The 16,845-nt window shown below is 45.0% G+C and overlaps 1 protein-coding gene across 1 annotated transcript in view; it reads right to left on the bottom strand.

Moving 5' to 3' along the window:
• Nucleotides 1-46: 46 nt before the first annotated feature.
• Nucleotides 47-16,845, bottom strand: part of Snoo (Sno oncogene) — a 151,778-nt gene continuing 134,979 nt past the window's right edge. Inside the window, exons 3-7 of the mRNA XM_075685307.1 lie at nt 16,296-16,558; nt 14,844-14,933; nt 13,102-13,313; nt 11,191-11,399; nt 47-9,415 (exon numbers count right to left, since the gene is read on the bottom strand). Coding sequence (XP_075541422.1) covers nt 9,155-9,415; nt 11,191-11,399; nt 13,102-13,313; nt 14,844-14,933; nt 16,296-16,558 — 1,035 coding nt within the window. The 3' untranslated portion in view covers nt 47-9,154. The remainder of the gene's footprint in view (nt 9,416-11,190; nt 11,400-13,101; nt 13,314-14,843; nt 14,934-16,295; nt 16,559-16,845) is intronic.

Genomic DNA, 16,845 nt, shown 5'->3' with positions numbered 1-16,845 from the left:
AACTTGTTGTGCACCCAAGGAAATAAACCACACAGGAAGCTCTCGGTTCTGAGATACAAACCCTTTACTATCTCTTTGAAACCCTCCAAATGACTTGTACATATATTTACAATATTCTACAGCCGTGAGCAAATGTACAAAGCCTTTCATGTCGCGAGAACACACGACAATGCACCCTCTTCAAGCCATCTTCCTCCCTCCCCACTTCTTGGTAGAGGGGGGAGAGACAGTGCACAAGGGGTCATACGGGTAAAAAAAATCGGGGAAAAGAAAAAAAAAATGACAGAAACGGTCATGAATGAACGATCTGCGCCTCACGTGAACAGCAACACGTGGGAACACTTTTACCACCCCTCCAGCCCCAAGCAATGAACCAACAACATGTCAACTGTAAAAAACAGACAATGAAATAAGGGCGCACGAGAAGCTGTAATTCGTTGAGTATATCACCACCCTCATGCACGTTACGGGGGTGCTAGTGACTTAGGTTCTGTGCCTTCTCTCACAAGCAAAGCCGACACTCGTCTCTCTTACACCACAGTGCCCACTTCCCCCCAACCCCCTTCAGGCCATTCTCGCTCCCCCAAACAGACAACACAATCTAGCAAAGCACGCCGCCACCTTGCGAGGAAGACGGCTGTCGCTATAGCACCACTCTGGCCCTTCTTTCGTTTTTTTTTTTTTTTCTTGTAGAAACACTCACGACCCTGCTCAACTCTTGGATTAAAAGGAAATCGAGAAAAAAAGGCCACACGACGTCGGACTGTGCAGGACCTATGGCACTGGCTGCGGGAGCCGGTTGGCTCTTTTAGTTCACCTTGCATTGCCACAGTGCGGGAGGGAGTTTGAGCTGACAAGTGTCACATTGACACCATTCAAGTGCATCAACGTTCTCTCGCCATCTGTGGTGATGAAATGGCCAATGGGACAGTTTGTCAGCTAGGAAGCAAGCTGCTGCGTCTCATAGCCTTCTCTAAATCTGTCGAGAGAGACCTGCGCAAGGAAAAGCAAACTTTTGGGGGAAGAGTCTAGAAGCCAACCGCAGCGGGCCAGAAACTCTGTGCAGCCAACTCTTGCTGCTGGAGCAATGACCCCAGCAGTGCAGTGAGAAATTCAATATCAACGAAAGAAAGATGGAAGCAGCATGCTTCATGGCTGCATTCTGTGTACACGGCCATCTGTATCTACAGCTGGTTTCGCAAGCCAGGCCATCGTTGCAACTCATTCTCTTTCTCTATCCCTTCAAGGGTACCACCCTTCTCCTCCTCTCGTCCATAAACTATCACAATCCTGCCTGCACTGATCACAGTTTTGTGTGCAGGAGCGATGCTTGCTCCGTTCATCACTGCCACATTCCCTTTCTCTCCGCCTGAACACAGGCTGCGCACAAACCTTGCAACATGTGAAAAACTCACTCATCGCCTACCACTCACAGCATCAAGCATAGATAACTGGACCACAATCTGTGCGGGGCAATAGTAGACAAATGGAAAAAACCCTGTGCAACACTCTCGAAACCTTCTAAACACACACGCACACACACTTTGCCCTTGCCTGCCGTTTGGCCTTCTCCATTCACCGCCAGGATGGCACCGTAACACACAACATGCCGCACGCGGTGCCATCACACTCTCTTTCATTTTTGATGTAACAACACTTGCATCGCAACACAGTAAGAAACGACAAGCTTAAACTTGGAGACGGGACAACTGCTAGAGAAAAGAATCCATGCAGAAACAGTAAAAAAATGTAAAAAAGCAGAACAGGCAGAGTTCCGCTTCTTTCTGTTGTTTGTCCCTGTGCACTGCCTTCTACCACCGTGAGACAGTTTGCTTGGACCTTCTCAACGCTTGCTCCAGCCATTCTGCTTCCTCACAGGACAGTGAGCTGGCAGACGGTGGCTTGCATCTTTCTTTGAGACAAGTTGACAGCGCGCTTAAACTAGACATAATCCCAGCAATGCTGAATCCCAGCAAGCGCCCAGAAGTCTGGGACGATAAACGTGCACACAGGTGACTTCTAAGCACATGAGCAGAACTTTCACTGCATAAGGCTACTGTTTCGACGATGGCACATGAGAGCCTCTCTCGCGTTTTGAGATGCCACGAAGTTTACACTGTCCTCCTTTTTTCCACAACAATGCCTTCCTTGCATATAAACTGCAACGCTTTGCGACACTAGGCCAAGAACCCCCCCTCAACCCTCAAACACCAAGAACACCAGTGACTTGCTTCTGTGCAACTAACAAGCTATACTAAACACTCCCTTTTGCGTGATTTGCGGCTGCGGGCTCTATCGTGACACATGTGGGCACATGAGACCCCTTCGATCAATGCAACAACAACCAAGCACAGTTGGAGGATAGAAATGTGTTATGACAATGAACCTGCAGCGAAAAAACTATGACAATGCAATCGTGCAGTGCATCAGGCCAGTATCGCAAGAAGTGTTCCCAATATACAACTTGTATGAGGTGGTATATCTTTCACATATGCCGTCCAGCTGATAGCTGTAACATATTTGTCAACAAAGCCAGTCACAACCTTGGCAGGCAAGGTTCATTCTTGATGCAGTCACATACTTTTTCGAAAGCAAAAGGTCCAGTCAAAACTTGATGCTACTGCTTACTTGTGAGCCTTGACAAAAAAAAAATCATTTGAACATTAAAATCGTTCCTGAGTAAGAAAAATTTACATAACGGCCACATGCCCGTGAATTGGCAGCTGCTATTCTTGAGCGGTGTGCAACATTCTTGCTGGACAGATGCTTTTCACAATGCAACAAACTCTCAATATGACCACGTAAGAATTATGCAACTGGGGCACCAAGGTGGCTTCCTGAAATATCACGAGCCTTGGCCTCCCGTATGCATTTTGTAGTTACTTTAAAAAGATTACAGACACGAGTCTCGCACAGAACAGGAACACTGTGTGGCAGGCAAGGAATGTATGCAATGCCTGATCTCAGTGAATTATGCGCAGCACTCGCATCAAGCTGTTATAAGATGTCTGGCAAATCAGCCAATGGAAAAGATGCACAGTGCAGCTAAAACAACATCCAACTGCTTTGGCTAAATCAGTGAGCAGAATAAGTTCACTCAGATTGCCTGCGTTTTCTAATATAGTTCAGGAGGTTCTACACCTTGCTCTTTGTTTCATTAATTCAGCATGGTGACAACACGGTGGTCTGCACACGCAGGAACTGACAATGAACTGGCGTGAACTAATTCATCAAGTTCAGTCCAAATCGAATGGACCAAATGTCAATCCTGCTTTCTACTGACTGCAAGCACAGCGCTTTCACTTATTCATTTTTAATTTACAATTTACACTGCATGCAAAACATCCTGCCCAGAATTGCAGCTCTCTAATTCAGTAAAGGCCGCCGAGGCTTGACTTCATAATGACGCTAGCCTACTGCGCAAGTGTTGACTTATGAAAGTCTGCACCAGCATTTCTCCAACACATGGGTCCAACGTAAAGTTGCTCAAAAGGGCGTGAATAGGTGAAAAAGCCAATCCTTCTGCAGGGATGATTTAAAGGATCAAAACTAATGCTCGAGAAAGTATGCATGTGACAATGGTCTGATGCAGGATGATGTGACAGAAGGTGGTGTAGCCGTACGACAGTAATGCATGGAGCGTGATGAAAAGATATGCAGCATCAAACTGGACAAACGACAGAAAGAAAGTGGGGGAGTTGAGAGCAACTGGAAGATGGGAACCAGCAACTGCGTATGTACAGGTGCCACAATTTTACAACATCGAACAACCTGTCGTGGTGATGACGCGACTGGTTGGCCTTGGCAAATCCTCGCCACCGGCTTCTGTTCTACGACGGCAAAAGTGACAAGTCGTGGGTGATGACATGATCCAAGCTAAAAATAAATACAGCGAGATGACACCACAAACGATGAGGACAGGATGATGACTGGTATCTTGGCACTAGGGTTACATTTATATTACTCAAACAAGTGGAAGAAGGGGCAGGGAGGATGTAAGAGGGACAAAGCTGGTTGAGAAACAACGGTCTCATTGGCGATGGACGAGGACGCAATGCAGTCACGAGACGCAAAACAAAGAAAACAATGAAGGGTGCGAAAGGTGAGAAATGGGCGATGGAGAGCAGAGTCAAATTTTTTACAAAGGGAGTGGACCGCTCGGGGCGCAGCGGAAACAATGAGAAGTGTCTCTTTCTTGGCACGGATTTTTTGTACTGCGAGAGGCGACCAACACCATGAATCCAGCTTTTCCAGCTTTTGAGAACCGTGCATGTGTCATTTCGGGATTTTTTTTTTTTTAATCTTTCGTATTGTGTCGCTTTGTGCCATTTACAAACAACATCTCCACATGTGGAGAGCGCAAACGTGGCGCCGAAAATCTCGCAACTGATCTTTGTCGCTTTCAGTTTTCTCTCTCGTTTATTTTGTACGACGAGTGTCGATGTGACACTTGTTTTTCTATCCTTTTTTTTTTCCTTTTCTTTTTTCGTGCAGGATAACGTAAAGGTGGGGACATCATGACTAGGACGCACACATTTGAAAACCCGCTTTGAGTAGTACTTTGAACACACATACACATGCACAAAGAGAGAGAGAGAGAAGGGAAAAAAAGAAACATCAATAACGACAAGTGCGACTTGACCAGGTGCTTAAAAAACACCGCGGAGAAGTTGAGGTACTGTTACTGCCAGAAACACACAACAATCGGAAGGATGCCAAAGGAAAACAGTGACAAGTTTAGCTGCTAGGTGACACTTGTCAAATGGCAGACAGGCAGCAGAAAAACCTCGCCTGCCAGAACAATTATGTGAGCACGAAAGACAAGTGGCAGTAAAGCCACCCTCAAATTTCTAAAGCTGCTCTTTATGATGCTGCAAGCTGCAGAAATGAATGAGAGATGCCAGTTCGCCTGCTGAGTGCAACATCGACTTGTGTTTGTTAACGTGCTTTCCCTCTTTTTTTTTCTCCTTTTTTTTTATAGATTTCGTGCGAGAGGTTTGTACGTGGCTGTTACATGGATAACAACAAGACAGCTTTGCAATGGTTAACTGCTTGTCGTCTTGGAATAAAATTACCATATGGATATATAAAGCCTGATTTGAAAAACACCTAGAAGTAGAAAAAGCACCAACATGCCATGCTATGGTTACAATTAAGACGCAAATAAACAGTGCATGTCGTTTAATGAAATGAATTTTTTTCATCTCTTGGGGTTATAGGTGTAGCTTATAGACAGAAGAAATCTAAAGAAATCGTTCTTTTTCTATTCTTTTCTCTTTTTTTTTGCAGCTGTGGGTGCAATGACAATGCAACTCAACAACACTTTAAAAAAACATAAAACACTGTGTTTAAGAAACGAAAATTAAGCTTGACACCTTTTTACACATTGTACAGCGGGAAAAAAAAAAAAAAACAAAGAATAAGCGATAGTATCGTTAAAAAAGGCTGAATGTCTGGACTGTCGCAAAACAATGTCAGCAGTGTTGCAGTTAGGGCACTAGCAAAATAGAAGCTCGACGCCTTCGATTGCTACTTGTCTGCCATTAAGGCTTTTTGAGCCACATTTATGCCGAGACGTACTTCTGAAAGGTGCATGCACTGGTCCAGCCCACTCTACAGTGTTTTCCATTGGCATCCTGGCTTCCCATTGAAGCGGCGCCATTGTGACGAATGAGATGCCCTCACCTTTCTGCAGCGACAAACATTTGCATGTTCGGTTCTACTGCAGATGTGTAGTGCATGCAATGGATACTGCATGTGCTAAAAAAAAAATTTGCTTGTGCAAGGAACACTGCAGGAAGCTGCGCAGAGTGCGCAGACCATGTGCGTAAAACAGCAACCTTCATTGTGCAGAGAAAAAACAAAGTAAGGAGTCGTGTTCTCAGATGAATGAACCACTAGAATCTTTCGTAACATGTGCAGATATAAATTAACTGCGCATTATTTATAATGAGGATGGGAAAACTCGTTAAAATGCAATCGTAACTGCACGCGATTACATCGGGGCTGATTCTGCGCACCTTCAGAGTGTTATGTAGCAGACATTGCTCACTGCTACAAGTGATAATTGTTACGACTGGTATCATTCTAAGTGGACTGCACTATGAACATTTTACTGCCACAGACAGTAATAACTCTCGCTGTAGCCACGCCATAATGAAATGAGTTGCAATAATAAAGTGAGCAGTGAATGACGCCTGCCCTTTACCATTAAGGTGCATAAACACGTGAGAAGCACAAATACATCTCCAGAAAGAAAAAAGAAAAGCCACAGAAGCTGTCTATTCGAGAATCCCTGAATGCTCATTGAACAAAATGTTCTTCGGACTGCACTAAGCGATGTAGGGATGCCCAATGGTCACTTGCAGACCAACCGACAAACCATGAAAGCTTTCTGGTACATGTGCCAAAACATGAAATACGTCTGACAGGTGCCCAAAAGAGGATGAGATACAGTAGAATCCTGGGTGTGTGATCACGGTTTATATGAATATAATTCCCCAGCTAAATCACATTGTGCAGAATGTTCAGTGTTGCGAGTTGTCGAATGCTCTTCTGCATCGTTCTCTTCGATAGGGACCCGTGAGCCGCAGTTACCTGCAGTGAGGCGATCAAGGACATCACGTAACCGTTTAGGTCTTTTGCTGCCGTAGCGAGGTCCTCAAACCGCCAGATTACTCCGACATTTCTGTAGTTTGTGCAGTGTCCAGAAAAATAACTTGGCTATAATCCAGCTCTAAATAATTTCAGTGAATGAAATTCTGTTATTTCGTAATGCTAATTTCATTTGTGTCTGATGAAGCGCATTTCGGATGATGCCATTTACATTATGGAAGGTTTTGCATTGCCAAGGTTCCTACTGTATCCAGTTTTGTTCTGCTGTAAATTTGATGTTGCAGGGTGCACTTTCGACTCTCTTCAAGGCCATTAATTGCAACTTAGATGGCCTCGAAACCAACTTCTGGCTAAAATCGGCACACAGACCTGCCTCTCATTACAGGTCCGCATGCACCCACCCCAACACAAGCGATTGTGTGAAATTCTGTGAAACGGGCGACGAGAATGATGACAAGTGAGCTACGAGTGAACGAGGCTTTAGACACGGAAGTTGTGCTTCCGTCTGCAGCCACGCAACAGCCGAAAAGGGGCAACAGTGGATGAAAATGCACACGCACAAACACACACACATGCATGCCGAACAGGGCAATAGAAATACCAACTGTTCCGAGGAACAGCCAGGAAAAGCACACACGTGGCACAACGCAAACCGGAACTGCAGAGCGCTGTGTCTACGGGATGTACCTTACAACCCCGCACCCGTCAAACAGATGCAGGGGGAGAGTGAGTCACGCTGAAACGTTGCTCTTTCTCACTCGACACTTTGCGAGCACACAACTTGCATCTAGAACTCTAGCATCAAGGCTGCATGTTGCCCGACAGTTTCAGCTTGCCCCACCTAAAGCAAGCTTCTCTTGCACACCAGATCATAAAGAACACTCCCCACTTGTCACAGTGGCTCCTATTCACTCACACAACAATAACAAACAAAACAACAAACATTAAAACTTCTCAAGTCATTAAACATGGGCCAAAAGAAAAGAAAGGAAACAGGCAGGCCGACACTGTAAAAGTAAGAACTTATGAACACTACGAGGTGAGTGACACGAAACAACAACAAAAAAAAAAAAAAAGGGAGGGGGGCACCTGTGCTGACAACAACACACAGCTGTTTGTCTTCCATTTTCACAAATAGCAGTGCGAAAAAGAAGAGAGAAAACATAACAACAACAGCAATAACAGGGACACATTGAAAGAGGAAAGACGCTAAAAGACCTCGACGGACAAACACCGGCGAGATCCTGCAGTGGTACTGACTGTCCATGTGACACGGTGTCTTGCCGGTTGCCATAATCACCGTGCATGCATGTCGTAGTCCCGGCGGAAAAAAGTATTGCATTTGACGTTTCTTTCCACACCAGTTACCCGCTCTAACACAAACGAGGTGAGCCCCAGGAAAAGCTGGCTTGGCCTTTAGAAGAAAACTCCCCGCTCAACAAGGGCCAGGTACAACTTGGCACGTGACGTAAATAGTTGTGCCTTTTTGATCAAAGCGAGCATCAGCCATGCCTACAACTTGTGCCTGCTTCGCATTTATTAGTGCAATGAGCCTGCACTCTGCCATCAAGCCTAGAAACAAGGACCATTTGCGGTTTCTTATTTGCAGCCGTGACAGCTGCTTTGAGAGGAAGCTGGGGATATATGGGGAAGAAGGGAAGGAATGTACCTGTTGCAGTATTTGCCAGTAGTCAGTTGACCAAGCAGTAACAACTGTCATTTTTTAGCTAAAGCGAATGTGCTGCGACTTTTCGGCACAGAGAAAGCGTTTTACTAAGCCCATACATCATTACAGTCTGCTACACGTAAAGTGTGAAAACCACCGAGCCTGTGCTTCCAGGCTTTAGCTTGTTCCACATTTTAACTGAGCAGAGGAGCACAGTTCTGACTGGCAGGCAGTGTGCATCAGGCTCATTCAGTTTGAAGGACTGGGCTAAAGAAGCATAGCCTGAACTCATTCATTCCTTCCAGACAGCAGTGGACCGGCCATTCACCAAAGCCAGAAGCACCAAGGTGTTCACACAAGCCAGCCTTTGTCTCTCGGGGTACAGAAAAAAAAAAGCACCAATAGTGCTTTGCCAACAGTTGTCCTGAACAGTAGAAAGCGAACAGGTTGAACATACTTGGGCTATTTCTCTTTTTTTCCCTAGTCTGACATCGTGCAGCCAGGTTTTACGAGAGGACAAACGACAACAAGCGTACCTCGTGGAAACTAGCTTGAGCAGGTTCCTTTGCAGCAAAATCGAGTGAATGGCAAAGGGGTTTGCCTCTGGCTGACGATGCCATTTAGCGGGAACAGACGGAAAGGTGGCCATGGCTGAGCAAAACTAGTCTGGCACATGCCAGGCTCCCTCTCACAGGGGTCGCACCTCGTAAGGCTAACACATTTTTCTCGGGCCACGAGAATGGAGAGCCAAGCACACACACGGCCTTCCAAGTCAATGGCAACGGTGCAGAAAGAAACGGTGGAAGGGCCGCCACGGGGCGTCGATAATGAGAGATGCGCGCTGCGATGCGGTGCTGCTGTGGCTCCACCCCTTCAGGTGGCGAGGAGCATCTTGTGTTGTTCCACTGGTGGTTTGGGTGGGGTCTGGGAACTGCGGGCTGCAGGCTCCTTGACCTCGCGCAAGTTCACCGGGGAGCCGTGTGCCGCCACTTCGGGAGAGGCGGCTGTTGGTGGCGGCGGCTGCGTGCCAGGCGGAGATGCAGGTGCACTCGTTGGCGGCGGTGGCATACGAGGGGACGGCGTGTCACCGCCCTTGGGCATGGAGCCCAGCTTGCAAGACATGGGCTCTGCCTCCTGCATAAAGCAGCCACATCACGAGGAATTAGAACTCGGTGCCCTCTGAAAACAGCTTTGTTTCCGGGCATGACTGCACCTGAAGCAATTTGTTTGTGCCCCTTGGGAATACACAGCGTCATTTGTTAGGAAATACTGTTCCATTGTTGTTCACACCGGTGTAACGTCAACATCTCTATGTTATTCTGAAAAAAGCGGCTGCAACGATGCACTGGATATATATAAGTTAAAGGGACACCAAGAAGAAATGTTTAGCCAAGCTAGGTCGATAAATTATTCGTATACTGAAATCCTGTCATTGTTTTTCTCTGCACTAATACATGACTTTGTTGCGGAGAAACTTGCCACCGAAGGTCCTGCTGCTGCACCTTAAATTGAGTTGCCCGCGCCAAAAAGGACCAGTTGATGTAAACCCCACGTGGCCTCCTCCTCTGTCACTCAATGTGAACCAGGCTGCGCTGACATCCCATGTGAGGTAGCATAGTCCAAAATAGGTAAAGCTGCTGTGATTTTCTATTTTCATCATTTTCTCGCTTACAAAAGCGCTTGTTCTCGCTGTGGGTGATGAATTCGCTATTACAGAAGCTTAATCTTTCAATCTATTAATATTTTTCTTTAGTCTCTTTAAAAGTTAGTCTACAAGCCTTCATGTCTAAATCATCAATCTGCAATATGTTCGGGGAATGCTACTAATGATGTGCTTCACTTTGGAGTGGTAGAACCGTTACTGGGATGTGTTCAACATAGCCCGATTAGCATATGATCGAATCTTGATATAACAAACACGGATGTGATGAATTGTTGAATACGGTGAAGTCTAAAACTTACTGACATTCTCTTTGTCATAACCATAGTGTATGGTAAAAAGAAATATAGAATGTAGAGAAGGTAGTTCTGCATGAGATGGAGGTTAGAATGCACTATTACCGACGGAATTAAACGTAACAGGGAAACTTTATAAAGCGCAGCACCCCATACAGGCAGTTACTCAAGTGTGATGTCTTGCCACAATGAACCTAGTCAATAATGACGACGTGGACTCTGGTCGAAGTGTACGGGCCAAAATTATACATATGTCTCACAAGCTGGAGACAGCTAGAAGCGAAAGTGTGGCCATTAGTTAGCTCTAAACTGACGTGTTTCATTCCGTCAGTATAGCACGGTCAACTTCCAGTGTTTGATCTTGATGGGGCTGATGAAACTGACCTAATTAACTGATGGGCTGAAATAAAGAAGAGGCAGAAAAAATGCCCCAACTATGCTGCTTGATTTAACAGTAATATTTGCCCGAATTTAACGTGCCCCCAAACTTAACAGGCACCGAGTTTTTATGGGTTCAAAGTAGAAAACTAACGAAGAAATTGCATTGCAGTTCCTAAGTGAACTTAAAATCTAATGAGAACCCAATTTTTAAACAAAAAAAAAAAATGTAGTATGCTTGCGATTCTGGCAATTGGAAAGTGATGAAACCCACGAAGCTTGTCTGCATGCTTATTATAACCATTAACGGACTACTATTTTCAAGAACATTTCTGAAGCATAGTGGTCAAAGAAAGCTTCAAAAGGCAGCAAACAACTGCGGTGCCACTGCTGTAGACGCTTCTGATATTCTGTAAATTGTAATGCATTTATGAAATGGCTAAAACGCTCCAACAAGTGGGTGCTTTAACCAACCTCTGGTTGATTTTTAAAGTACCCGCTTTCTCCAATGACAGAGAACTGACCCCTACCTTTCTTGCAAGAGACTGTGGATGCATGCAAAAAGAGACACTGACCTGGCGCTGTTGAAGTAGCAGCTTGTAGCTCGCGAGGAAGTGCCGCTGCTGGCAGGAGGACAGCAGCAGGCTGACCTCATGCATAATGTCCTGTCGGGCACGTTCACCAAGTGAGTGCCGGTCGAAAGCTACCCAGAGGCCCTGCAGCTCAGGTACTATCACGGGGGGCCCTTCCTTGCCATCCTCTGCCAAACCAACGTCTTCCACTCCTGAAAGAGGGACGGGGGGGAGGGGCTGACTGCCTGTCCCTTACCTAGAACCGCCATGCTCCTTTTACATCGGCCTTATTGGGGGGCCTTGCTCACTAAACGTCTCTTACAGAAGCACTAGTCCTAACTGACACGACCACTATGACAATAATCTTGTTATCACACTACTTGCCATCATGATCAGCGGGCGCCAAAACCGTTATCACATGTGCATAATGCACATAGCGAATTCTCAGATGGTCTTAGATGACCGCCAGGTGATTCAGAATGCACAATGTCACCCCCCAAATGTGGGGCCAATTGTAAAGCATATTAGTCGAACCAGTGACCATGAGTGTCAACAGTGTCATCAGTGTCAATAGCACATTAACAGACAGAAGGCAAGAATGATAAACTATCTAAGAACTGCATATCATGCTAAGATGTGCCCAGAAATCTAGAGAATGGCTATGCAGTAGGGCACAGATAAAGATTAATGAGCGGGAATAGAAAGGTAGAAACAAGTGAACAAGGTCATAGTGAAAAAGAGTGTGAAAGTGCCAATGACATAAAAAAAGGACCGTGACATGGCCAAAACACTCGTTTGTCCTGTTCAATTGTTTATACCTTGGCTGTCGTCCTCCCTTTGCGCCCGCTTATCTTTCAGTACAATAAATAGCTTGGACTGACATCATCACGGATGCCATCTTTGGGTACTAGCATATCAAGAAGCTGTGTAAACATGAAACATGACAGCTGCACAGCCGCATCTTGCGCCAAGCAACGAACTGACAACAGTGATGACTCAGTAAAAAGCGGCCACCGTCGAAGGGCAATATGTATGCATGATTATATGGTTCACTGACGTCATCAGGGCCACCATATTCGGATACTAACACGACAAAAACCTGCGTCTGTGACATCATGTGAATACAATATATATGGACCAAGTTGCCCAGAAACAATTACTTGGTAGGGTAGTTAAAAATATGGTCACTAAATTAACTGAAGAGCTTCACGATTGGCCCTTTTGATGTGGTTACATTGTGATCTAGATCACCTGGTGGTCATCAAGAATACTTGAGAATTCATTATGTGCCTTACATACATGTGATAATGATTTTGGTGATCATCGTAGTGATGTTCAATTGGGAATGTTAATCATATAAAAGAAGTTTCGTGAGCAAGGCCCTCATAAATGGCTGGGTACATATGAACGAGACTCTGTTGTACATTATTCTACACCAGGGGTTTATTTTTAGTGCAAGGAGGCTTGTAAGATATCCTTTGTGGCAAATAGTACAGTTGTGCAACATAAGCTGTCACATTACTTGAAGAAGCAAACATTACTTTCATGACAGATCACAACATGGCATTTGTTTTAAGTTTCACTATGTGGTAACAGTGCTTTTACCACCAAGTTGAAGAATCAAAAGCCATCTAGTAATGAAGTCGTACCCTGCTGAAGAGTTGACAAGTGTTACCTGGAACATCAATGCATTTGGCCACAAATTTTAAGCACGTACAGTCCCACTTTATTATAGCTAAGTCACATGTGACACAAAAATAGCTTCATTATATCCAATATTTGCTATAACCATATACTATCTGTTACACTGTAATAGCATTTAGACAAGTTTTTGTTTACTTAGTTATATCCGATTATTCATTATATATCCATGTTCGCTATATCAAGGTTATCAAGGGTATCAAGGCTACTAACCTGATAGTGTGCTGAGGCTGCTATTGGAAATGGTCTCTTCCGTGTCGGCAGACAGCCTCCCGTTGACAAGTTTCCCAGCAGGTGGTGCAACTACCGACGTCAACTCCGACGACCTGCTGCAGGCCGTGGGCATGTGCTCTTTCTTGGGGACCACATTCATCGCCACCTGAGAGGCCTTTTTCAGAATTGGCAGCGTCACAGATGCGTCAAGCCTGCGAGAGACACGAGACAAAATGCACAAAGAGTGAGCGACCGACTTTCGCCTCTGGGTGCTGCTTCAGAATGTCGAGTTCTCTTACGCAAACAATTTGACAACTTCCCCAAATTTTCACATTCCTCTATATTCCAAAGATCCAGAGCCCCTGCACAAACTGCCATCTCTATTCTTATGTGACAATGATGACGGTCTAGCCGCTGCCCTTTGAAGTGGGCGATGACACGATAGGATCAGGCCAAAAAGACGGGAACAAAATTAACACCAATGCTGCCACTTTAGCAGTATTGTCGCAGGATATAGTAGACACTTTTCGGTCTGTTTAGCAACGAAAGCTTTTATTTAGTGACTGGCAAGCTTTTTCAGCGACGTGAAAGAACAGTTCACAATTTTTAAGATTAAAAAACTCGAGAAGTCACTTCTTCGAGAGCTAAAATAAATAGCCAAAGTAGACTGTACGCCGCTTGGGCTCAGTGTCCATGATGAAGCAACGGAAGTCTCAGCTTATGGAGGCCATAAGCTGCAGTTAATTGCAGCAAAGAAAACAGGTTTCCCATTCTGCTCATAAAATGCATGTCTTTTTACTCTTTTATTATACATATCTTTTGCTACCCTAAGGTGATGCAGTTTCACTAAATATATCTTTGATTCGTGGTCGATTGCAAGCACTGAAGTAAATTTAGTTAACAAGACAATTAAATACACTTTATGGCGAGATTTAGAACGCAGCAGGCAAATACTAACATTGTTCAACTGTAGAAAGGCACACATGTCGGAGCACCACGAGCCCACTCACGCGAATCTGAATGCAATATTTTCGTTCCCCATGGCTCACAGAAAAGGAAATGTTTCATCAGTCCGCAGTACAACTAGTCAAGGACACAGAAAGAAGATGATGCACATGCAAATACAAACGCACAACAATCATTTTAGTGATTATGTCAAACAAGCTCACCAGCATCAGTTAACCCTTTCTTCACCATACAGCATGACAAAACTGTAGAAAATTTCCCAGATTTCAGCAAACATTGCTTCATGACTACATTTGTTATCGACGATATTGGAAAAAATTCTCGTGATGACTAAATTCTTCGTCATCGGCTATATTGGTACACATTCTGGTGTTGCCTATAGTGGTACAAATTCTTGTGGCGTTTATACTCGGCGTTGCTTATATGGGCACAAATTCTGGTGACAACTCTATTTGTCATCGGCTTTTTTTTGGTACAAATTCTGGTGACTGTACTCAGGATCTGCTATATTAGTACACATTCCGGTGACGACTGTACTCATTGTGGGCTATATTGGTACAAATTCTGGTGATGACTATACTCGTCAGCGGTAGAGAAAGGATTAACAAACCATTTCCCTTTGTCAAACATCTGGCCTACAGCATCACAAGTCACAAATGCATTTCAGAAGTGCATTACAATTTATGCAATATCAGAAGCATCTACAGCAGCGGCACCACAGGTGGTGCCATCTTGTGAAGCTTTCTTCAACCACTATGCCTCAGAAAAACACTGACCTGTCAGGATCTGCCTTCAGCACCGATGGCCCCAACTTCTGCATTTCTGCAACATCCGCCACAAGGTAGGCTTCCATGGGGTAAGTCAAGCTGTAAAAGATTAAAACGAAAGCGTGATCTATCTCTTTTTTGTTGCCAGCCCAATCCAAGAAGTAAAACATGGCATAAAATACACCACGATGGTGCATCCTCAACAGAAAGGACTGCATCTGGAGATATGGCTGCTCTCACATTTCCCACAGTGCAATCCATTTATAGCAATCACTAATTATAAGAACAGGCATTGTCTGCTGTGTCGTGTAGTGAACGAAAACAGCCTGTACATAACAATGCACAAACGCATCAATTGGACTGTAACTTTTCCATCATTTCTTACAAGCAGACTGCACTTCACACCACGCATGTGATATGTGAGAGTACAGATTTCGAAAAAAGTGGGAGGGGCGGTGTTAGAAAAGATGTGCTCCCTTCCTCAACTGTGGGATTATTATTCCAGGGCCTTTGATGTCCCTGCGCCTAGCTTGGGCAGTTGCATATCAAACCTCCCCTTAAGGGCTACACCCATACCACAACAAGCAAAGGAAATTTTCAAAACATTGCTCTGGCCTGACAAATACGCATGGCATTCTCCTTTGCCATGCATGGTCTAACACACTACTGTCCGACACAAACCACCCTCCCAAACCCAATCAAGCTCTCCCCCAATTCAAGTGGCCGATTCAAGTGGCCAATCTGCAAAACCAACAGTTATCCGACGGATTTCATCAGCGCAGCTCTACAGAATGCAATTGCGAGACTCTGGACTAAAGGTCTTGATAGCTCTACCTTCCGGAACCAATAATAAATTATTTCTTTTAAGTGACACTTTCTTTGCCTAGCCTTTTGCAATTGCTGCTGGGTCAGTTCCTAACGGATGCTGCAGCTTATACAGCACAAAGGTTTGACTAACAAAGCAGTGACACTGAGCACAGTGAGTTCGGCACAATCAAACAATAAAACCTCCACACATAATGTAGGCTCACAACTAAGTCAAAAGCACACAGACCACTTTATGAAACAGTGCGCTCTGTTCAATGACTTCTCCGACTTTCTTAAATTTCTTGCAGTTAGAGGACCCCATTCTCGGTCCACTGGGCACGTGCCATAGTGACACAAGGGGGCATGGAAGCCTTAAACATATTTAGATATGTGTCATACTTCTCTGTGCGACCGAAGAAAGGTGCGTGTCTTCCTTGTGAACTGTGCAGTGCATAAACATAAATATTGCATGGGATCACGTGTTGTATAGGACAAGGACAAAAACAACTGCACGCACTACATTTAGTAATACATAATTTAATTACCAGCTTTATGATTCATGTAGATGTAGATTCAAACACGTGTGTTACACCTGCATAATTTTTACATCTCTCTCTCCAAGGCCACACACACCGATAAGGAACAGCCACTCACTTATGCTTGAGGTAAACGGGCAGGGCCGAGGAAGGGAGAGTGGTGGGCAGTTGCTCCACGAGGGGCACCTTGCCCACCCCTGGCCGCTCCTTCAGCAGCACGGGGCTCCACGGCTTGAAGGCCGAGGTCCTAGCCCACTGGCTGTGCTGGTGGTACCAGTAGGCTGAGTCCGGGCCAGCTGTTGTCACGAAGCCGCCCCCCTCGACATCGGTCAGGGAAGCACGCATTTTTCTCCTGCTCCCTACGTCCACGTGCAGTGGGCTCTGAAACAGGGAAAGAGAGGCAGAAATGCAGTGAGCAACAACTCTGAAATGAACGCTAAAGGAATTACACAGACTAGAGCAGTAGTAAGAACTTTCTCTGGGCCTAGTTGGTGCATATTTGACAAGTATCTTTGACGTGCAAACAAGAGGCACAGCACAAAAGGAAGGTCATACGCAGGCTCTTTTCAACTGTTTATTCGTATTGTGTATGACCTTCCTTTTGTGCCATGTCTCTTGTTTGCACTTTAAAGGGTATTTGTCAAATAGAGCAGTAGATTAATCTTTCC

Source organism: Dermacentor variabilis, chromosome 3 (genome assembly GCF_050947875.1).
Source record: "Dermacentor variabilis isolate Ectoservices chromosome 3, ASM5094787v1, whole genome shotgun sequence".
NCBI lineage: Eukaryota > Metazoa > Arthropoda > Arachnida > Ixodida > Ixodidae > Dermacentor > Dermacentor variabilis.
This window is presented reverse-complemented; position numbering and strand designations above follow the sequence as displayed.